The sequence below is a fragment of the Pleurodeles waltl genome, chromosome 7, assembly GCF_031143425.1.
Source record: "Pleurodeles waltl isolate 20211129_DDA chromosome 7, aPleWal1.hap1.20221129, whole genome shotgun sequence".
Classification (NCBI taxonomy): Eukaryota; Metazoa; Chordata; class Amphibia; order Caudata; family Salamandridae; genus Pleurodeles; species Pleurodeles waltl.
Window position 1 is genome coordinate 871,843,885 of NC_090446.1, and position 24,619 is coordinate 871,868,503.

General features: G+C 48.0%; 1 protein-coding gene across 1 annotated transcript in view; it reads right to left on the reverse strand.

The window, feature by feature from the left end:
* DIAPH1 (diaphanous related formin 1) overlaps window positions 1-24,619 on the reverse strand; it is a 978,623-nt gene that overhangs the window by 660,444 nt on the left and 293,560 nt on the right. The window contains exon 6 of the mRNA XM_069199475.1: window positions 19,538-19,615. Coding sequence (XP_069055576.1) covers window positions 19,538-19,615 — 78 coding nt within the window. The remainder of the gene's footprint in view (window positions 1-19,537; window positions 19,616-24,619) is intronic.

The following is a 24,619-nucleotide window of genomic DNA, read 5'->3' on the forward strand; positions in this document are numbered from 1 at the left end:
ATCAAGGATGAAGCAGAGGTTGCATGCGTGGTTTGCTGGGGTAGGGGTGGGGGTTATATTTGTCGGGTGCCGAGATCAGCAGGCCACCAGGAGTCATCCCAGGCTGATGCGGAGGATCCCAGGGTGAGGATCTTGGTCTTGTCAGAGTTGAGTTTAAGGCAGCTGTCCTTCATCCAGGAGACAACGGCTTTCATCCCGTTGTGGAAATTCTTCAGTGAGATGATCAGCTGGGAGCCGTCAGAATTGGAGACTATGGGGGTCATTCTGACCCCGGCGGGCGGTGGGAGCCACCCGCCTGGAGGGAACCGCCGAATGACCGCACTGCGGTCAAAAGACCACGGCGGCAATTCTGGCTTTCCCGCTGGGCCGGCGGGCAACCGCCATGAGGCCGGCCCAGCGGGAAACCCCCCTCAACAATGAAGCCGGCTCCGAATGGAGCCGGCGGAGTTGTAGGGGTGCGACGGGTGCAGTGGCACCCGTCGCGATTCTCAGTGTCTGCAAAGCAGACACTGAAAATCTTTATGGGGCCCTGTTAGGGGGCCCCTGCAATGCCCATGCCAGAGGCATGGGCAGTGCAGGGGCCCCCAGGGGCCCCACGACACCCGTTCCCGCCATCCTGTTCCTGGCGGTAAAAACCGCCAGGAACAGGATGGCGGGAAGGGGGTCGGAATCCCCATGGCGGCATGGAGGATTCCCTGGGCAAGGGGTAAACCGGCGGGAAACCGCCGGTTGCCCTTTTCTGACCGCGGCTTTACCGCCGCGGTCAGAATGGCCCAGGAAGCACCGCCAGCCTGTTGGCGGTGCTTCCGCGGTCCCCGGCCCTGGCGGTCCATGGTTCCTGACAATGGATGGGAGTAGTGCCATATAAATGTTGAAGAGTGTGGGGCTCAGGGAGGAGTCCTGTGGAACTCTGCAGCTGGTCTCGGTAGGTTCTGACAGGTAAAGCGGGAGTCTGACTTTCTGTCTTCTGCCGGTCAGGAAGGAGCGTATCCATTGTAGGTGCTTTCCGCGGATGCCAGCTGCATGGAGTCTGGAGCAGAGGGTGTGATGCCAGACCGTGTCGAAGGTGGCCGATAGGTCCACTAGGATGAGGGCAGCTGTTTGCCCGTGGTCGAGGAGCTAGCGGATGTCATTTGTGGCAGCGAGGAGCCCTGTCTCTGTGCTGTGGTTGGTTGTTCCTGAAACCTGATTTGGAGATGCCCAGGATGTTATTGCCTCAATGTGCTTGAAGAGCGGTGTGTTGATGGCCAGTTCAATGACTTTGGCAGGGAAACATACCAGACAAATGGGGCAGACGTTCTTGAGGGTGGGGTGGGGGGTGGAGATTGGGGGTAATACGCCGTGGGCTTCTTTAGGAGCAGGCAGATGTCGGTGTGCTTCCAGTCCTCGGAGTAGGTAACCGTTTCCATGAAACAGTTGAGAGTGTGGTGGAGCTCGGGTGTGATGGATGTGAGGTGAGGTGTCCTAGGAAATCCATCTGGCCCAGTGATGTCATGCTTGTTTTTCCAATACTGTTCTTGTTTTCTCTTTTGCTGCTCCTCTATGAGGCATTCAGCCTCATTTCTTGACCTATGCATTACCTCCCGGGATTCATGTGGAGCTGATCTCCAGGTGGACCCAGATGAACCAGTATTTGAGGCTCTGGAGCCGGCACCAGAGGCACTACAATAAGCATTGGATGCAGCTGCGGCACAAGTGATGGGCTTACTGGTGGAAAAGTCTGTTTTGGGACAACCAACAACAGTACTGAAAGAGTAAGAGTCAAGTGACATCAGGAAAGATTTTGTGGAAGGGAAACTGTATTGGATCCAAAAGTGTCCTGTGAGGCCCTATAGTACTCCAGAGGGGGACTGCTGCCTTCCTCAATATATCAAACATTGTGAAGATAACCGGGCCAGGATCCGCATCCTCAGCTGGGAACTCAGAATATGCTTGAGGCAGCAAGGGGTACTGTGGTGGCACCTGAATTCCTGAAGGGAAGTTGACTAGGATGGTTTTAACCCTGAATGCTTGGCAGGAGACCATGCTAATACAGCACCAATTCTGAATAAAAAACGTTTTTGTACGTAATCTCTCTCAAAAAAGAGCAGCTCAGGATCCACATCAAATAGGGTGTAGGAAAAAAGGAACCAAAGCGAAGGTGACCAGGGGAAGGGATGGTGGTGGGTGCTTTACAGTTCCAGTGACACCAACCACTTCTGGTGCGGACAACGCCAACGACGAGCCCGCAGGTGTACTACTTACAAAACATTTTTTGGATCCAGACTGAGGCCTGGGGAAACCTCAGTCTTATCAGAGTTGAGCTTGAGACAGTTGTCTTTCATTCATGCGGTGACCGCCTTCATTCTGTTGTGGAAATTGTTCTTGCCCGCTGTTGGTTCATCGGTGAGGGATCGAATCAGCTGGGTGTCATCGGCGTAGTAGACGATGTTGAGACCATGGTGTCTGACGATGTTAGCGAGCAGGGTTAGGTAGATACTGGAAAGCGCAGGGCTCTCTGGGTTCAGCAGGCGAGGAAGGAGCTTGCCCAACACAAGGGCCTTGCTGCGGATGCCGGCGTCATGTAGTATGGCGCAGAGGGTGGTGTGGGAGACGGTGTTGAAGGCGGCAAAGAGACCCAGCAGGATGAGGGCTGCTGTTTTGCCTGGATGTCATCTGTGGCTGCGAGGAGTGGGGTCACAGTACTGTGGTTGCTCCTGAATCTGGATTGGGAGGGGTCAAGGATGTGGTTGATCTCCATGAATTTGTTGAGCTGAGCTTTGATGGTCTTCTCGATGACTTTGGCTGGGTAGGGGAGCAGAGATATGGGTCTGTAGATTTTCTGGTCCGTCAGGTCGGCCATGATGTCTCAGTCTAGAAAGAAATAGGCAGGCTGAGTTCTATAGCTGTTATTGTCATGTAATGTGTGATTGTGCCTTTTGTGAACTTTAAGGAAGTACAGTGTGGAGACATGGGGGCATATATATCTGTACAAAACAATATTTAAGTTTCACATTGTCAATATTTTCAATGAAGCAAAATAATGAGTTCAATGACCAGAAAAAAAACACAACTGGAAAAAGACATTAAGCAGAAGAAGTCTATACTGCAATGAGTGGGATTTAATACATGTATTTAGTTACTCGTGTTCTAAAGGTAGTTAGGCAGACAGCACAACACCGGTGGAGAATGAAGCACAGGACAGAGCCTTCTGTACATTCCTCTGACTTTGCACCTGCGGGTCACCCAAGAAACCCACCAAGGACATCAGGGCAGAAGAATGCACTGAAAGACTAACAGAGATAACCAGGCAGTGTGTGGGGCACCTCAATGCAGATAAACTAAGTGAGGTCGCAGGGAGTCCATCAAAGGACTAGCGTTATCACCAAGTGCCTACTCACATGGATCTCAGGGTCTGGTGGCAGTGAGTATTTACATTTCCAGAGTGAAAGAGGAACCACCATAGTTTACAGTACTAAGCTGAGGAGAAGCCTTGGTACACCCGCAGTCAAGCTTTGGTTAGCAAAAATCTGCAGCTGCTGTTCAGATTTCAGTGCAGCTTTACAGTCAAGATCTTTTGGTACCTGGCCAAACCAACAACACTCTTGTACGGACTACAACATCTCACTGGAAGGCAAGACTGGCTTACTAAATCACATCCGTTAGCCCCACTTAGCATGTTAGTTTCTTGTCCTGCAAGCTGAGCTCCTAGTTTTCAGGACGTTAGGTGAAAGATTCCTCTTATAAGCAGAGTAAATTTGCAAAGAAACATCTAGTATTTTCTCCTTTGTTTCAGCAAGCAAAATTCTTCCTTCAAGGATGTTCTATGCAACAGATCTAGCATGATGCAGAGCATAAGGTAAGGTTTGGGGAATCGTCCAAGGGCCAGACTACAATCTCTTTGAGCTCTTGCTAATAAAAAAGCTGTCTATTCCCCAAGGAGCCACAAGTATCTAAAGTATTTCAACAGCACTGTGTTAATTCTGGCCTTGCTGATTTGCTTACAAAGTCCAGGCCTTTTGTGATCTGGTATTTTCTCAGGTGGTCTCACTCCAAGGTCAAAGTATATGAATTTGTGAAGCTTTTCTTACCAGTATTAGCTAACCAGCTCCTGAGTGTCAATAAGGTAAAGGGGCCCCACCTCTCCAAAGGCAATTCTGGTGAATACTCTTAATGGCACATTTCTCACCTTGTGAATAGACACCACAGCAGGTAGGGAGTCTGAACTGATTAATCCAAAAAGTCCTACAGGACCAAGAAGGCAAAATGCCCCACTCATTGGACCAGACTTTTGAGGTAGCTGTGGCTTTGTGAATGTATGTAACACCACCTATGGAGCCACCTGACAAATGTCAAGGACAGGCATTCAGTGTGCTTGCACAGTGGTAGTGCCCATAGGTCTGGTGGAATGAGCCAGTAAGCCTTTCGGGAGGCTGCTTCTTTGCCAGTGTATAGCAGATTTTTAAAGCAGAGTACAATACACTGCAAGATGATCTGCTTTTGCACTGTGATGCACTTCTTTGTCTGGAAAATTCCACCTGAAGAATTGATTGTACACACCATGTTCTCTGGTACGATAGATATAAAAACTCAGACAACTTTTATGGTTCAAACAATGTAGTCTCACCTCCTCCCTGGAGAAGTGGAACAAAGAATGCCGGAATGGTGATAGCCTGTCTGACTTGAAAATGATTAACCACTTCAGAAGGAAGCAAGCTAGGGTAACACCACAGTGACTGAAACAAAAGTGGTATAAGGAAGTTTAACAGAAAGAGAATTTGATCAAACTCGTGCTGAGTTTATTACTACTGACCATCTATGTTGTAAATAGATGACACACTTGTATAAGTGCTGGTATTAAAAGATAATAATATATTATTTTTTTTAAACCAAAAGAAGGTTATCAGAAACGGCCTGCAGCTTATTCACATGTATATCAGACGCTATGGTGATGAGAAAGGCTCATTTCAGCTTTAGAAGTCTCTAGGGACAACTGTGCAGCAGCTCAAAAGGGGAGCACATAAAAAAGTGAGATTAAACGCAAGCCTTACTGAGGCATTACTAAGGGTTTTACTGGATATAATTGTGCAAACCTTTAAAAAATCTCATCACAACAGTCGGTTTGAATTACGCTGGTCCGGCAACTGCAACAAAATAGGGCATAAAGAGCCCACAAGTAGTCTATAGTAGGGTCTAAAGCAATTTGTTGCTGTGCAAGAGACAAAACAAACAATAACACTTCAGACAACTTTGCCTGTAAGGGGCTAATACGTTGTGTGCTGTATTAATTTACAAATGTGTCTATACAACTGGCGTACACCACCAGGATGACATCAATGAACTCAGCTGGCAGGTCAAAGGAGGTCAACTGGCCCAGCTCACTCTCCAAGCATGGAGATGCAAATTGTGTAGACCTGAGGGCAATACCATTCCCTTCTGCTGCAACTGAAGATTTTTCCAAAGCAGCTCACTCACATGTATAGCTGATGTTATGGCAATCAGAAAGGCTCTCTTCAGCGTTAGAATTCTCTAGGGACAATTGTGCAGCGGGCTCAAAAGACCTGCACACGAAAATGTGAGACTACATTCAGGCCCTACTGAGGGATTACTAAGGGTTTTGGTAGAAAACATCTTGCAGGCATTTCAAAATTCTCATCACAATAGTTAATTTGAATAACGCTGCTTCAGCAACCACAAATACAGCAAAAAGATGCCAAAAAGTAGTTCTCAAAAGGGCCCAAAGCAAGTCCATGCTGGGCAATAAACGGAACACACAATACAACTTTAGGCAACTTTGCCTGTAAGGGGTTGATATGTTGTGTGCTGTACCAATCCACAAATGTGTCCAAATGACTGGCATACACCGCCGGGGTGACCTCAATGGCCTCAGCTGGAAGGTCAAAGGAGTTCAACTGGCGCCGATAAATCTCCAAGCATGGAGATGCAAACTGTGCAGAATTGGAGGCAGTACCCTTTCCTGCTGCTGTGACAGAAGATCCTTCCAAAGCAGCAGCGTGACAGGAGGACAGATGCTTATGCCCAGGAGTTCTGGGTACCAAACTCTCCTGGCCCAATCCAGTGCCACTATGACTTAAGCCTGGTCGTGTCTGACTTTTTTCAGAATTCGTGGCAGAAGAGGTAGTGGCGGGAAGGCATGCTTGAATTCTGAGCTCCAGGCTTGACAGCAAACATCTCCAATAGACACTTGCTTTGAAAACTCCAGTGCACAAAAATGCTGACACTGCAAGTTCACAGGGGTGATGAAAAGATCGAACCAGGGTTCTTTCCAGTTGTTGATGACGCCCTGGGCCACCTCTGGTTGCAGCTGCTATTCATGAAACGCTAGGCGTTTATGCTGAGATAACCTTGGCAGTTTAGGATTCTGCCAGTTGGTTCATAACTAGACAAAACCCTAGGCTGTCCAGTCATTTTCAGAGGCGAAGGGCCTCATCCAGTCCTGCTTGTTGCTGTGTCACACGGCAGTGGTGAATTATGTGAGCACCTGCCACAGCCTTATTTGATGGTGGGTAGAAAGGCCTTCAACGTCAAGCATAATGCACTCAAGTCGAGTCTGTTGGAGACCAGGGGCCTCCGACTTCCACATATCCCAGATGGGCTCCCGAGTCCGGTAGCGGCACATCCATGACCGTCACCTCTGGGTGAGGTAAGCAAAGGGCCCTACCATTGACCCAATCATGGTCCAGCAGCCACCACTTCAGATCCTTTTCACTCTCCTCCAAAATCTGGACAGAATCCGACATATTCCCCTGATGCAGTGTCAACTGGGATTTCAGAACCCACTGCAGAGTCTGCATGTGCCACCTTGTGAGTTTGGCCGGCGCAATGCTGGAGACCAACAGCCCTAAGAGCCTCAGCGTCATCTATACTGAGATCCATTACCAAGGCAGAAACACTGGAATCACAGCTTGAATGTCCTGGACTCTCCGCACAAGGAGAAAGGTACAAAACCATACCGTATCCAGAATGGCCCAATGAATGGAAGCATCTGTGAAGAAGTCAGTGCGACTTTGTCACATTGATAGAGAACCCCAAAGATTTCAGAACATCCAAACGTGTGCTACAACCACCACCATCATTTTCGTGAACACTCGAGGGGAAGTGGTAAGGCCAAAGAAGAGCACTGCAAACTGAAAATACTCATGGCCCACCGTGAACCGCAGGTAGTTTCAGTGGGCCCTGGGATCCAATGTAACTATCCAGTCTCAAGGGTCTAGGGCAGACAGGCCCTGGCCAACAAAAGAATCTTCAATTTGTCTTTCCACAGGAAGGCATTGGGTGGGTGAAGGTCTAAAATAGGACGAAGGCCTCAGACCTTCTCCGGCCTAAGGACATAGCAGGAGAAGCACCCAGTTTCCACTTCCAAGGCTGGAACCCTCTCTATGGACCCTTTGGCAAGAAAGGCCACCACTTCTTGCTGTAAGATGTACAGATGGTACTCCGTCAGTTGGTCTAAAGGCAGTGGAAGGTGTGGTGGGGAGGTAAGGAAGAAAAAGGCACAGCCCAATGTACAATTTGGGCAACCCGCTTGTCTGTCATGATGACCTGCCACCTTTGGAGGAAATATCGAATCCTGCCTCCAACAGGGTGGCTGTGTGTTGGCAAAGACATACTAAGGCATTTTTGTGGCAGCTGGAGGAGCAGGGAACGGAGCTGCACATTTGTCCCTGTTGTCTCTGAGGAGCTTGGCCTCTGCCACGAAAGGGTTGATAAGCCTGCTGGGCTGGAAGAGGGGTCTGATGTTTTCGAAAGGAGAAACTCCTACCATAGCCAGGGACAGGGCAAAACTGCTGAAGGAATTGCCGTTTGGTAGAAGAAAGGCCAAAGAAATGCACAGTGGCCCACCTCTCCCTGAAACATTCCAAGTCCATTTAATCAATAACAAGGCCAGAGCTGTCAAACATCATGTCCTTTAAGGGTGCATGGACATATCTGGAGAAACCAGTAGACCTACATCCAGACGTGGCATTGATGAGCCACACCCGTACCCACAGAGCAACCCAAACAATCAGATGCTTGAAGTCCAGATCTGATTGCAAATTTCGCAGCATCACAGTTGTCTTGAGTGGCCTAGGGGAGGTACACCTGAAGATCACCTGGAACACCTGGTAACATTTGTGCCACTGTCTCATTGAGGGCATGGGAGTAGAGACTGAGTAATCAGCTGGCATCTACTGATCTCAGAGTAAGGCTCTCTGAAGAAGTAATTCTGCTTGCTAAAGTTTTCTATAAGTTTAGATCCCCAATCAGGTCGCGTTGTAGAGAAGGCAATGGGATTGACTTTGCTGGTGGACTTCTGTATCCCCAAACTCTGAGGCATCAGGAGTTGTGTAAGGAAGGCAAGTTCACTGAGTGCAGGGCTGTAGGAAAGTAAGATCCTATCGATAAAGTGGCCACCACTTTTTGCCTGGTGTCAGTGTGTTTTGACTGTAGGACACTGGGGTCCTGCTAACCAGGACCCCAGTGTGTCAGTGTTCTCGCCCCTAAATTTGATTAGTAAGTACTTCTTACACCCTACAACTGGCATACTGGTGTACCCAGGTTAGTCCCTAGTGTATGGTGCATGCACCTCTCACCCCAATTATAAGGTTTACCTTATATCAAGGTCACTGCACTCAGACCCTGTAAGTCACTCCTAAAGTAGGTCCTTAAGCCCAAAGACAGGGTGCCTGGTTATAAGTGTGAGGGTACCCCTACAAAGCCTAGACCCCTTTTTCTGGGCTTTGTAAGTGAGGGTAGCAATTTTAAAGTATCTGGTGGACACTGGTCAGCAACAGATGTCCAACTACATGATGGCTTCACTAAACCCAGTCATGTTTGGTATCAAGCATGTTGGAATCATGCAACTACACCGATTCCAGTGTTAGTTGCATGATACTATGTACTCTGGGGCATCCTGAGAGGATCCCACATTCTGCCTGTGCAGCTTTACAGGGTAAGTCTGCATGCAAGCCAGTGCTGCCGCCAACCCCAGACAATGTTCTGCCATTCTGCTGCTGAGCTTAACTCGGGCAGAGGAAGGCAGAACAAAACAATTCCTGTAGAGGAGAGGTGTTACCACCTCTCTGAAAATAGTTGTACTTGGGCTAGGGTGGAGGTGCTCCTGAGTGCCACCAGACTGCTTTGAAGGGCACATTTGGTGCCCTCCTTGCATAAACTGGTTTACTCCAGTGCAGGAACCCCCGACTCCCGCTCTGGTGGAAAAGCACACAAAAAACAGGGGAGTGACCACCCGCCCTGTCCAGCTCCTCCCCGAGGGAGGTGCACAGAGCTATGCTAGGTGGCCACTTGATTCTGCTGTCTTGGAAATTAGATGGGCAGAGGCCCAGGGGAGCATCTGACTAGTCAGTCCACCAGAGTAGCATCCCTGATAGGTAGGTCACCGCAGAAGCTGTCCAACCCCCTTCCTGGGGCCCTAAGGGCTCCACTGAGGGTGAGACCCTAGTTTTGTCTGCAAGATTCTTCTTCACAACACTTCTGCTGCTGGGCACCGGATTCTGCTGCTGGACTTCAGCAGGAACCAAGACAAGACTGCAACTGGTAGGAGGGCTCCTACTGCTGCCTTGACCCCAGGTATTGCAAGGAGACTTTGACTTCCGTGGCCATGCATCATCCAGAGTCACAAGGGCTATGGCTGCATTAAGGACAGCAAGAAGGAATCTTCTTGCTGTCAACCTGGGCGACCCCGGGAGCCTTGGACTGTCGCCTCTCTCCAGAGGCACTCCTCATCCGTAATCCACACCTGGGTTTCCCCCGAGCTGGTCCACGGGTCACTGTAGCAGCTGGACAGCCAAGGTCCACATTGACTTCAACGGAATGTTCCAACACAACTTCACCCCTATGCATCTGGGGTCCCTTGAGGTACTCCACTTCTCTGGGTATCCGTGTGTGGGGCACTCTTGAACCTTCCTTGTCCCAATGGTTTTTCTCTGGGTCCTCTGGGAAGGATCCTGAAACACAAAAAATCTAATTGCAATTTCCCCATGTTATCCTATGGAGACTTGACCCGGGGTTACACATCTACACATGGGCACGTGAGGAATCCTACTTACTTACCTTAGGTGTTCCTGTGCTTCCCCAGCTCTAAGGGTCTTTGGGTGATAGTTTGGATTTGGAGTAATCCTCGCATTCCATTTACTCTTGGTTTGGTCCCCCAGAGGGGCATGTGTTATTATATGCCTGTACACATCTTTTTCTAAATATATTTGTGTATCATCATAACTCTGGTTAGGAGATATCCCAATGTTAGTTCTAGTGTGTGTGTTACAATAAATATAGAATATTTTTCTAACACTAGTGTTGTTCTTTCCTCTGTATACATCACTGCCTGACCGGTGTGGAATTTGCAACCGCTTTACATCCTCCTCGATAAGTCCAGGAAATGCAGGAAGACCCCTGCAGTCGTCTACGAACTGTCCCATGCCGGTCATCAGATTGCAGAGGGGTCAGTGGGACTACCAACAAGCCTTGGCTAACGCAGGGAAGCGCTGCACAAAGATTGCAGGACTGGTGGGGACCAGCAAGGTCCAGGAAGCCCAACCTTACAGGTAGGTCAGGGCCAGCACTCAGCAAGCAGGAGAGCCAGCAGGAATTGCTGGAGCTCACAGCAGGACCCTCTGGCAGCAGGCACAGGAGTCACAGGGAGGGCTCAGCAGTATAGAAAAGAAGGATGCCCACATCGCAGGAGTTTGCAGAAAGGATGTCGTTCTTGGAGCTGGAGAGTGCTGGAGGCCAGGGCTTCTTGGAGGTAGGAGGTCTTCAGATTGAAGAACCAACAACCCTTGGCAACAACAAAGATGCGGTGCACAGGGGTTCTAGTAAAAGGAAGCAAGGCCTGAGAGAAATGCGTGAATTACCCCCACTTAACGGACATTATAAATGCAATACCTGTACAGCATGTCAATTTACCAGTGAAATGAAAGCGAGGACTCTCAATGGCCAAGCACATCGACAATTGAAATTTTCAAATTGTAATACCAGAAATGTTGTGTACTGTGTTAGACGCCAATATTGACTGGTATACATAGGACAAATGTCACAGCCAGTGAAGTCACGCATACTCCAACATAGATCAATGATCAGGTGTGCAGTGGTTGGGTGTTCCCATTTCAGGACATTTTACAGATCTTAGCCACTCAGCAGATGATATATGGTGGTCAGTCCTCTATGTAATAAATACAAATATCAGAGCCCATCTGCCTCCATTCTTTTAGACAAAATAGAGGCCTGGCTGATTGAAAGGTACAGGACAGCTCGCCACAGTCTTAATGATGTGGAGGTATTGTGGTCCTTGATTTAAGAAGAGACAGTCTGTTCTGAAATAAAGCCTAACTTCTTCAGTATACACCCCCGCGAATTTCACAAAAAACATACAAGATTTTCTTATTTTCAATGCTTATTTGTCTCATATGTCATTTTATGTGTACTTAAGTTTGAACATCTGATGAGGGTCTGTATAACTTTGATGCTTAATTGTGTGTATAGCTACTGTTAATATATGTATATATCTCTTTTTGAAATTATGCTGATTTGATTTTGTTTTTGGGATTCATTTATCTTCCCAGCTTTAGCCATCTTTTGGCCGTTCTGCACCTAGTGTCCCGTTTGACTTTCAAACAACTTGGTCTTCTCCTATAGTATCCTGTAAGCATCCGCTGTTGTTGCACCCACTACACAATCTCTGGTTTGTTTTTTACTAAGTTTCAGACTAGTGGGTTGGCCATCCCAAAACATACAAACCTATGAGATGTCCAGTGTAAATACTATTCACTAAAGGTATTCGTTGTCCCTGCTTTTTTCACTCATGGTTTACAGCTATATGTTTGATAAGTGGTTATACTAACCTTTCTTAGCATTTTCAAGTCATAAGTGTATAGTCTAAAATGGCAGATGCGTTTTCCCCAAAATATCTAGTATTCTTTGTAAAGGTCATGTGACAAGCCAAGTGTCTTTCTAGCCTTCCCCTTATTTTTGAGTTTTTTTTTTTTGCATCTACATTATTCCCATGAACGGTAACTCCACTTTCGATGTTGAAACTCATTAGGTCATACGTTTTATATAGAGAGCTCAATATGGTAATCGTATACAGTCCATCTAAAAGAACACCTTCCAAGATGGCTGTGTTGTTTCATGGCTCACAGCTACCCTTTTATAAGTTACTTGATGGTACAAGTGAGCTCTAAAGCTGGCACTTTGACTGCCACATTCAGAAGTGGCAAGGGGCAGGAGTTATTTTCAGAATTCGTTGATGCAGGGGAAAAATCTTTCGAACTCGGAACACGTTTTCTGCTACTAAGTGAGTACCCTAGCAGGAGGTTTGTGTCATTCGCCCTTTATAATGTGAAGTTGGTTTTCACAGACACGGTTATGTTTGGTTTTGTTACAGGTAACCGTGTTTCTGTGGGTCAACAGTACGTTTAGCACATGGTGGCCTAATTGGGTTAGACCACCCCAGGAGCGGACACAGGCCTGTGCAGCCCAGCGTGTCCGTCCTTTTCATTAATAATTTAATAGAAAGACAACTATGCCCGGACAAAAAATATGCTTGCTCACCCTTATTTTGACTTAGGTAATGTGTGGTTTAGAGATTTCTGGCAGTTTAAAAGTTATGATGTACTTTCCACAGAACTCATTTGGGGTTAGTCACTAATCACTGTAATACCCACTAGCAGTTCTTTTCAACATGCAGGTTCTGCCTTTTTGACACATTCACTATGGTGCAGAACGACATCAGATAGGCCTCTTTACACTTATACTGGCTATCTTTATTTTCTTGAGTTGTTATTCTGTTAGGCCTGGGTCTCTTGGCACCTGACATTCTTTTTAGCCACGGGGTGCTATTGTCTTTAAGTACCTTGCTTTTTAATCTCAGTGTATTTTAAGTGTATACAGTATTTGTTTGTTTAATAGGTACCTCTTTTCTTCCATGGTCCTGACGAGGCCTGCATTTGACAGGGGCTGAAACGTGTTGACATCCTCTTTGGAGGAGTCGCTTGAAATTTAAAAAGAGTTTTAAATATATGTATGTGAACAACATGTTTGGAAAGAAGTGGACGTAACTGTCCTTTTGATGTGTTCTCTCTTAAACTACCTCCTAGGTGTACTGATTACAAAAATCAAGGATTACAGCCACATTGAATTGATTACATTGGAAGATTGGCTTAAGGCCATACTGAACTGCATTTGTAACTAGAGATCTGGCACAGTTTGTTTCTATCTTTTTGTGTTCTAGTGATTTGTCTATTTTTGTAATATGTTTTTTAAAGTGGATATGATGTTTTCACATTTCAGGTGCTTAGTACTTCAAGCAACAGGCTATTGCATGATTTTGATGAATTATAAGAAACGTATTCTGATAAATGTTTTTCTATATCTCCAATGTCTAACTGAGCTACTCACTGGTGTAACAATGACTAATGTTTGTCCCTATTATAAACTATTTTTTGTATACTACGAAGACGGAGGCAGGACAGGTTCAGGTGGAGAACCCTCCCATCCTGCTGCGACCAAAGATCCTCCAGAAGGGGCAGTCTGATCAAAGGATTGATGGCCATGCTCAGTAGCTCAGGATACCAAACTCTTCATGCCCCGTCCAAAGCCACAAGAATGACTTGGGCCAGTCATTCTTGACCTTCTTGAGAACTCTAGGCAGTAGTGGTATAGGCAGAAAGGCATACATGAGGCCCGAGTTCTACTCAAGACAAAAGGATCTGCCGAGCGATGGCCACCTTGGAAACTCCAACTCACAATATTGCTGACATTGCGCATTCTCAGCGGAGGCAAACAGTTCTAACCAAGGCTCACCCTACTACTCGAAGATACTGTCCGGATGGATATGCCATTCGTGATCGACTAAGCAATGTGGCTGAGTTTGTCTGCTCTGGTGTTTAAAGATCCCACCAGGTGTTGAACCACCAGGGAAATGGCCTGCTGTTCAGTCACGTCCAGAAGTGCAAAGCCTCCTGACAAAAGGTCCATGACCACAATCTGCCCTGCTTGTTGCAGTGCAACATGGCGGTGCTGCTGCTCTGTATCTAGGACAGCCCGATGAAAGGGAGCATCTGAGACCGAATCAGGTGTGACTTCGGCAGGTTTATAGTGAACCCTAGTGAATGCAGGAGGTCCCCTGTAATCTGAAGGTGGGAGACAACAGCCTAGTATTGAGCCAGCCTTCAACAGCCAGTCGTTGAGGTAGGGGAAATGAAATCCCTGACCTGCACAAATGAGCTGACAAATGAGCTGCAACTACCACCATCACCTTCATGAACACCTGAAGGGCGCTGGTAAGGCCAAAGGGGAGCATGGTGAACTGAAAGTGCTTGTGGCCTACTGCGAACCGCAAGTCTGTGGGGAGGCAGAACGGGAATATGGAAATGAGCGACCTGCAAGTCCAACTTTACCATCCAGTTTCCTGAGGCCTGGGCAGATAAAGCCTGAGCTAGAGTGAACATTTTTAATTTCTCCTTCCTGAGGAAGAAATTGAGGGACTGAAGGTCTACCATAGGGCAGAGGCCCTTGTCCTTTTCGGGTACCAAAAAGTAGCAGGAATAGCAACCAGGACCTACTTCTGGTACAGGAAACCTTTCTGTGGCTCCCTTGGCCAAGAGAGCTGTAACTTACTCTCCAAGAGCTGCCAAGTGATCATCCATCATCCATTTGTAGGATGGGAGCATGGCTGAAGGGATAGTCTTAAAGGGGAGGGAGTAGCCCCTTTGGACTATCTGCAAAACCCACCTATCTGACTTGATGAACTGCCAGCAGACCAGGTGATGGCGGATCCTGCCCCTGCCTCGTCCCTGGAAGGATGCCATCAAAGATCATGTTCATAAGATTGGCTTGGACATACTACCAAAAGCCAGATGTCCTCAATCAGCCTGGCACCTAAGGGCCACTGTCAATGCAACTGTGCAACCCAGTGATTCAGTTGTGTCCAGTCCACATTGCATTGTGAACTTTGCTGTGTCTCTCTCATTAGCGACTGCTTGGGAGAGTACAGCCTTAGCCTCCTCCAGGACCTCTGGCAGCACTTACACAATCATATCTCACAAGGTGTGGGAATAACGGCCCAAAAGGCATGCAGTGTTCACGGACTGCAATGCCAGGCTGACAAAAGAAAAGTATCTTCTCCCAAGTGAGTCCAGCCTCTTGGATTCCCTATCTGGGGATGAGGAAGGGGAGGCTTTGATGATCAAGCTCTTAGGTGTGAGGTGTTGCATGAGGAAATTCAGGTCAAGTGGAGTAGGGCGAAGGCGGCGGGTAATTGATCTGTTCACAGGAGCCCTTGTGTTGGGTAAACCAGGTACCCAGTAGAGAATCTGTAAGGGCTTCATAGAAGGGGAGCATAGGTTTGAGGGAATGATGCTCCAGGCTGAAGCACCTCTTTCAGGACGTTAGTCCTGTCTGCCACCGAAGGAAACTCAAGGACCAGGACCTCAGCTGCTCTTCGCACCACCACAGAGTATAAAGCACCCTCCTCTGTAGCCACGGTAGGAGGAGAAAGCATGCCAGTGTTTGGGGAGGTGTTCAGTCCACTGGCTTCACTCAAGTCCACACACCACTCCAAAGTCTCCTGGAGCTGGTATTCTAAATGGTCCAGCGATCCCTTCCATCCCTCACCATACCCCAGCCCATAGGAAACAGGCTCAGGATCGGACATAGGCAGCACAACGCCTGTCGGCGACAGTCGGCATCGAACAATGCCAATCTGGCTCCATAGCAGAGTCAGCAATGAGGACGGGGACGGCGCTGCCTGCAGGCATGAGCGGCGCCAGGAGCGTTGTCGGGGAAGGTCGAGATGGTACGACCGTCACCGTCCCAAATCCAAGCATGGATCCATGGGTGCCCCTTGGAATCCGAGACTGAAGTCACTGGCGCGAAACCCAAAGGGGCCCCCTTCCAACTTTGCTGGGCCCGAAGGCACTCCAGCGGTGTCAGACTGTCCACAAATGAGGCGCATGGCCTCATAAAACTCTTAAATGGGCAGGGGTGGCTCAGGCTCCCGGAAACTTAGGAAGACACGGAGTCAGTCCACACAGAGGCTCTGCAGTGGGAGGACTAGAACGACTATGCTCCCCCGTTCCCTCATCTTGTCGGCCGACGGACTGGGTGAAGTCTAAGAACATTTCACTTTCTTCAACTTCTTCCTGTGCCTCGACATACCCAGTCGTCCTAAGGACTTGGAGTGGGGCGATGACGAAGGGGGACTCCACGACCGCTCCAGGGACCTTCCTCTCGACCATGACCTCGACTTACAGGCCGCCATCAGCTTCAGGGACAGCTCCCTCAAAGCCTTTGGATGCAGTGCCCAACACTCTGAGCACGACTTTGGGTCATGGTCACACTTCGAACCCCAAAGTCACACAAGGTGCGAATCTGTCACCGACATTGCCCAATACAGGATCCGCAGGGCTTGAACCCGGTCTTCCTGGATGACATCCTCGACGCACCAGGAGTTGTACAGTTCAAAAGAACTTTGACAAAAAGTCGAAAAAGGACAGTCAAAAAATGACTGAGGGGTAGCCCTGCTCGGATCAGCGCTGGCTGCCGCAGAAAGAAAGGAACAGATGTCAGCGCGCCGGTGTGGTGCCTAAATAGGACTCGCAACATCATATCCGGCGCAGACGATGCCGACGACGGACGCAGAGCCGATCAACGTCACCTAACGGTGCACAGAGGTACTCTCCAGATCCAGACTGATGACTGGGGGAAATTCTGCAACTAGCTGTCTTTATCAGACAATACATGCATCTCAATATCGAGGGCATACCTCAGCACTATCATATAGGGTCCCTCATAGCACACCTCAATGTAAAGCACCCTTCTTACATGGAGCCTTTCCTCAATGTTGAGCGCTTGATGTAGAAGTCATCCACTAGGCATCAAAGAACTCTTTTTAGATGAAGTCCAATATGCCACATCTCTCTCGAGCTGATGGCATAATCAAAAAGGAAGGAAATATCTGAGGGACCTGAACAAGGTAACATAGGCAGTGCATGTGAGAATAAGATGGGCATAGCTAGAAGCTGAGCATCTACAAGTCACTTGTGCTGCACCAACATTAAGGGCTTCATTATGACCCTGGCAGCCGGCGGTAAGCAGGCTGGCGGTGTTCCGCCAGCTATTATGACCGTGGCGCAATAGCCACAGCCATACCGCCGGCCCCTCCACTATACCGCCAGGCTTCCGGCTGGTGGTCATAATCCCCAGGGCAGCAGTGCTTGAGTCCCCGACCACCAGCCTGGCCACGGTGGTAAACACCGACATGTAAAGGCTGGCGGTAAGCAGGGCTTTGGGTGCCCCTGGGGGCCCTTGCACTGCCCATGCACATGGCATGGGCAGTGCAGGGGCCCCCAGGCATAGCCCCATCGGGCAGTGAAATGTGTGACGGGTGCTACTGCACCTGCTGCACATCAACATTGCCACCTGCACTATTACGAGCCGGCAGCAATGTTGATGTGACTTTTCCGCTGTTACCATCCGCAGGCCCAGCGGAAAAGTCAAAATAGGGAGCCAGATATACCGCCAGCACTGCCGGTATACTGGCACCCGCTGCTTCAGCGGTCTTTTCCAAAGACTGCTGAAGTTGAAATGAGGGCCTAAGTCTGGTGCAGTGATCATACACAGACCCCAGCTCAGCAACTGCTGTATATTTTTTTCTTGAAAAAAAAAAAAAAGTAAAGGATTGCACATTTTTTTTAAAAGGTTAATATCCTCACATGAGTATCACTCTGCCAGACAGAATCTGAAGTCAAATAAGGAGGAAAAATATGTGTCAAGGTGTTTTTTTTTCCCCCCCAAACATATCGAAAACTGTCATCAATTAAAATTACAACGGGCTTCTTTCCCACAGAGCTGGAAAATAACCCAGGGGTGAACTGTAAATCAGCTGCACGCTATGATTATCGATGTCCAAGGGAATGGCATGGCAAGTGACAGGGAAGTCCTTTCTCTATGTAAGGCAGCAATGAACCTGTTGTATTTTTTCCTCTTTCGTTAACAGTTTTAGGGAGCAAGGCTGTTTTACTTTCATAACTATTTTTTGAATATTTTCTTACACGTTTTAAGAGACAGAATCAGAGTAAGCAATTGTTGGGCTTACCTTTTTTTTACTTAATTATACAAGTTTTTTTTTTTTTTTTTTTAAGGTACCATACATTGGTTCAACTAATCAATATCTACGAATATTAGATGGAGATCCCATCATAAAAGAACCATCTATTTTCACGCACTAGTAATCTTACAGGAAGGTTACTATCAAATGGTTGAAAACCTCATTTGCGTAAAGATCATTCTACTTTGAGTAATACACTTATTTCACAAAACACTGCATTGCACATAAAAACAGGACATCTACAGATCTTGTGAAGCCATGATTTTTTAGATCTATTTTAATCATGAATTTTGAAGGGTCATTTGTGACCTATGCTTTATTGCTTTTGTTTCAAAGTTCAATCAACAGCGAAAAATCCTAAAAAGGGCTGAATAATACCTCCTATAGGCTTTTATGCCTACCCACTGAGGACTTTCTATTAAGGGCTACTGGGTCTGACGGGAGGTAGTTTATCCCATTCTTTTTGCGCTCTGGAACAATGTCTTTCCCACCCACACCAGGCTATTGTCCCCTTGCTCTCTGCATCATCCCAAAGAGCTGGCCTGACTTATCTGGGTAGAAGCCTACACTGATATTTTGTTACATCTATGCGAGAATGAGCCAGATAATGGTACATGTCATCCCTAGGTGTGTTATGGCTCCCGCCCTTTATGAAATACATTCCTGGTGCTACCAACCAGGTAGCATGTGTTTTAAGTATAGGACTAAGGAGTCATGGCAGGGGTCATGCTTTTCAACTCTTTCTCTTTGGGCATCATTGTTAGTGCTATTTAATGTGCAAACAAGTGTAGCTTAAACATATTTCCCCGAATGGTGATGCAAAACCAGCCAGAACTGACATGAAAGAAAGTAAAGGTGGTGTAAGAATAAGTTATATGAAACACACCAGTACACACAATTGCTCTTTAAGAGCCTTCTAAAGTATGCTTTCAAAAGCAAAGAAAGGACATTAAAATAGCATTCCACTTGTACTGACCACTTGGAGGCACAATAGAAAACCTTAGTAGCACGCAAACAATGCTAACAGTAGTTAAAGGAAGCATGCCACAGCTAAAGGCCTGAATATTACATTCCAGGCCAACAAAATACCCGTTATAAGAGGTTCTGCAATATGCAGGCGCCACATTGTTCACCTTAAAAAAAAAATAGGTACCAACACCCATACCCAGCAATTAAATCTACAGTTCCTTTTTTGATCAATAAATTAGATACATGTGCTTTATTATAAAGATGCTTTCACCTCCCTTTGGATAATGTATTACAAGAGAAAATATATTACAATCAAACATTTGCCTTTGTCATGATTTCCCTCAACAGACATCTTCCAATAAAAATTATTCTCTGCATCTGCTCACCTTCCCATTCAAACCTGTTAATCGTCAATAACAACACAATTAAATTACTGTTTAAACTAACTATTGTGTTACTCACATGCTGGACTCTTCCTGAAGTCGTTTCAAAATCTCTAAGAGGCTAGAGAGGCCTTCAGAGCCAAAATTCTGTACCCAGCTGTAAAGACAAATTGACAGAATGCCATTAATTTCAATTTCATCATACAACCAACTGTTTAATTAGAGGTGTATTGTACTATCAAAGTGCAGTTACAAATGTTTTCATTTTCTTCAAACTCAGCACTCCTAAAGGTGCATTACATGGCGATTGTCCAACACCTATGTGCAAAGAGCTATCTCAGAACACGGGAGGACAATTTACCAGTTTGTAATGCATATCAATACTCTTAGGCATCCTATGTCTTACTAAATGCAACATGGCAACATACCCAGTTTCAAGATTGCAATTGCTCATCAACTAGAATGTTCAAATAATGTTACAAGTAACACACCCTTGTGACTTACAACTGTAGCACTTAGCATGGCCGCCTCATCCTTCAGCATTTCAGAGCCCCTCTACAAGCAGTAAGTATGATTCTTTATGTAAATGGCAGCCCAACACACTGTGAGCGGTTTGCTTGCATACTTTAAGTGGTTAATAGCCTTCTGAGATATACTCTCATTCCAAACAGCTTGGAAGCACAGTTTAGAAGTGGCGGGTTAGACACAGACAGTTTCAGATTTCTTGTTCAGGATGCCTGTGCTTAAGTGGAAGGACACAAAGCCTGAATGACTGCTACCAAAACACCACATCTTTACATGGAAAGAGTGGGAAAGCCTCTTACTGGTGTGTGAGTTACACTTGCTGTTTTGTTTTTGCTTTTTTACCATAGTGAACATGAACTAGTTACTTACCTTAGGTAACACATTTTTGGTGTATACGCTATCCGCAGACTCCTCCCCTTTAGAACATACAACCGAATTTTATTGCAAATCTCCTGCATGCTTATAGATGACAGTGTGAAAAACACGGAGTCTCTGTACCGCACCATCAGTAATGGAGCAGGGCCACATATAAATATTACCCTGTGCTCTCAAACCGGTTTGCTATTCTTTCTTCTTACAGACCCTCAGAATTAAAGCAAGTCTAACAAATTGCAGGTGAAGGTGAGCCAAAACCTAGAATGGATCTTATTAAGATTTTCAGGAGTTCACTTCACAGACCAGGGAAGTAGGGTGAGCGAGCAGCGAGTGTCTGTAGTTTATTCACTTGGCGTGCAGAGGTAATGGCAGTTGGGAAAACTATTCTGAACATCAGCAGTCACAGTGAGCAGCTGTGTTTTGGGCCAAAGGGCATGCACATGAGAAATAATAACACCAAGTTAAAATTGCATTTAGGCATGCGGACTAGCTTTGGGAGAAAGAGGAAAGACAGACCTTTAATAAAAAAGCATCATAATAGGTGATGTAAACAGAGTGGGTTAACACAAACACAAATGTACCAACTGATAACCCTTAACAGTGTTCACTGTAAGGCACTGCAAGGTCAACGACAGAACAAACAAAGCACCAGAAAGTTTGGCTTGTAGAGGGATGGTATGGCAAGCATTACATAAGAAAATACATTTTTTCCAATGTAAACAGGCTTTTTGAAGAGCGTCGGCCTGCAGTGATTACTGACTACTGTGGCCAGGAAACTGAGTGCATTTCATTGCTACCCTCAGTCTCCGCATATGGAGGTAAAGGTTGCAGAGATAGGTGCTGGACCCTCCCCTATTGCTAAGGCCGGAAGTTCTTCCGAAGTGATCAGTGGGAAAATGTTCATGCTAATGAGTTCCGACTATCATCCTCTCCTGGTCGATTAAGCAGCTATTAAGACTGCTTGGGCATGTGTAATGTGTACAAAAGACCCGTGACTCATTGCAGTCAGGAGTCTCCCATTGACTTTTAAAGGATAAGTAGATCTAACCAGGGCATGTCCCACTGATTGAGGATGCACTTTGCCACCCTGGGACGGAGATGTCACTTGTGATCTCTGGTATTTTGGCATTCAGAAATCATGCTAGATAGTCATCTACCAGAACTATGCTCTGATGGTTATTCATCTCCTTAGAAGAGGCACATCATGGTACAGGATGCATGGCCTAACACCACCTTGATTGTTTCAGCACCACAAGGCAGTTATGTTGTCTGTGAAGACCTGCACCAGCCTCCTCTTGATGGATGGCAGGCAGACTTCCAGTCGAGGCTAGGAGAACTAGAAGACTCAAAGTCATGCTTGCTGAGACCCATGATGGAGCCCAAATTACAAGGACAATATTCTGAAAGTCTCAGACATGCTGCAGTGGTGAAAAGGCCTTGAACATCAGTGTGTCACAAGGAGCCCCGATGAAGGGAATCCTTCATTTATGGCCCAGGTCACATTTCAGCTCACTGACAGAAAACTCCAAAGAAATCAGGATTTCAGTGATTGTCAATCAATCAATCAAGGCTTTTATAGAGCTCGTTACTCACCCGTGAGGGTCTCAAGGCGCTGGGGGGGGGGGGGTTACTGCTGCTCGAAAAGCCAGGTTTTGAGGCGCTTCCTGAAGGCGAGGTGGTCCTGGGTAGTCCTGAGGTGGACAGGAAGGGAGTTCCATGTCTTGGCTGCCAGGTAGGAGAAGGATTTACCTCCGGCGGTGGTTCTGCGGATGCGAGGGACGGTGGCGAGAGCGAGGCTGGTAGAGCGAAGTTGACGGGTGGGAGTGTAGAATGCAAGGCGACTGTTGAGGTATTCGGGGCCCTTATTGTGGCGGGCTTTGTGTGCGTGGGTGAGGAGCCTGAAGGTGATCCTTTTGTTGACGGGGAGCCAGTGTAGGTGGTTCAGGTGGGCGGATATGTGGTTGTGGCGGGGTACGTCGAGGATGAGGCGTGCAGAGGCGTTTTGTATGCGCTGAAGACGTTTCTGAAGTTTTGCGGTGGTTCCTGCATATAGGGTGTTCCCGTAGTCCCGGCGGCTTGTGACGAGGGCGTGGGTAACAGTCTTTCTGGTATTGGCAGGGATCCAGCAGAAGATATTCCGGAGCATTCGAAGGGTGTGGAAGCAAGAGGATGAGACAGCGTTGACTTGCTTGGTCATGGTGAGAAGGGGGTCCAGGATGAATCTGAGGTTGCGTGCGTGGTCTGAGGGGGTGGGTGCGGTGCCCAGGGCCGTGGGCCACCACGAGTCATCCCAGGCGGACGGGGAGTTACAGAGGATGAGGACCTCCGTTTTGTCTGAGTTCAGTTTCAGGCGGCTGAGCTTCATCCATTGTGCAACGTCTTTCATTCCATCCTGCAGGTTGGCTTTGGCGGTGGCTGGGTCTTTGGTGAGGGAGAGTATCAGCTGGGTGTCGTCGGCATAGGAGATGATGTTGTGTTTGCGAGCGATGTTGGCGAGGGGGCTCATGTAGATGTTGAAGAGAGTGGGGCTGAGTGAGGAGCCTTGTGGGACACCGCAGATGATCTCGGTGGGTTCTGAGCGAAAGGGCGGGAGGTAGACTCTCTGTGTTCGGTCCGAGAGGAACAAGATGATCCAGTTCAGGGCCTGTCCTTGGATACCAGTGGAGCGGAGGTGGGCTATTAGGGTGCGATGGCAGACCGTGTCAAAGGCGGCCGAGAGGTCAAGGAGGATGAGGGCGGTTGTTTCACCGTTGTCCATCAGGGTTCTGATGTCGTCAGTGACTGCGATGAGAGCAGTTTCCCTGCTGTGGTTGGCCCTAAAGCCCGACTGGGAGGGGTCGAGCAAGTTGTTGTCTTCGAGGAAGTTGGTCAATTGCTTGTTGACGGCCTTCTCGATGACCTTGGCCAGGAAGGGGAGGAGCGAGATGGGGCGGAAATTCTTCTGGTCGTTGGGGTCCGCTGTAGGTTTCTTCAGGAGCGCGTGGACTTCTGCGTGTTTCCAGCTCTCGGGGAAGGTGGCCGTGGTGAGCGAGCTGTTGATGATGCTCTGGAGATAGGGGGCGATGATGGCGTCGGCTTTGTTGAAGATGTGATGGGGGCATGGATCCGAAGGGGCGCCGGAGTGTATGGAGTTCATGGTGGTTCTTGTCTCTTCGGGGCCGATGGGGGTCCAAGCGTTGAGGGTGATGGTTGGGGCTGGGAGTTCAGTGGTGGTCGGCAGGATCTGGGGTCTGAAGCTGTCGTGTAGGTCAGTAATCTTTCGATGGAAGAAAGTGGCGAGGGAGTTGCAGAGGTCTTGTGAGGGCGTGATGGTGTTGGAGCTGGCGTTGGGATTGGAGAGCTCTTTGACGATGTTGAAGAGCTCTTTGCTGTTGTGGGTGTTCTTGTCCAGTCTCTCTTTGAAGGATGCCCTTTTGGTAGAGCGGATCAGCTGGTGGTGTTTGAGGGTGGCGGTCTTGAGGGCTAACATGTTCTCTGTGGTGTGTTCTTTGCGCCAGGTCTTTTCGAGGGTGCAGCAGGTTTTCTTGGTTTGAGGGCGTCTGTGAACCAAGGGGGTTTCCTGTCGGTCTGTCTTGGGAGGTTTCTGAGGGGGGCGAGGTTGTCGGCGCAGTTGGTGATCCACTGTGTGAGGCGGAGGGCTGCATTGTTGGCGTCGGGGGTGATGGCGGGTTGGTTGTGGTTGAGAGTGGAAAGTAGCTGTTCTGTGGAGATTTTGTTCCAGGGTCTGCAGGAGATTAGTTGTGTGCGAGGGTGGTGGGTCTTGCGTCTGAAGGTGAAGTGGACACATCTGTGGTCGGTCCAGTGTATCTCGGAGGAGTAGTTGAAGGCTACGTGGTTGCTGGCGGAGAAGATGGGGTCGAGTGTGTGGCCGACAGTGTGGGTGGGGGTGTTCACCAGTTGCTTGAGTCCGAGGTTGGCAAGGTTGTCGAGCAAGGTGGCGGTGTTGGTGTCGTTCTTCTCCAGGTGGAAGTTCAGGTCCCTGAGGAGGATGTAGTCAGGCGAGGCTAGGGAGTGCGGGGTTATGAAGTCTGTGATGGATTCGCTGAATGGTGCACGTGGGCCAGGGGGCCTGTAGACGAGAGTGCCTCTGAGGGTGGTCCTGGGGTCGGTGTGGATCTGGAAGTGCATGTGTTCGGCGGCGAGGGGGGTATCTAAGGTGGAGGTGGTGACGTTGATGGAGCTTTTGTAGATGATGGCGATTCCTCCTCCGGTTTGGTTGGTGCGGTCTTTCCTGGCAATTTCCAACGAAGGTCTACAACTC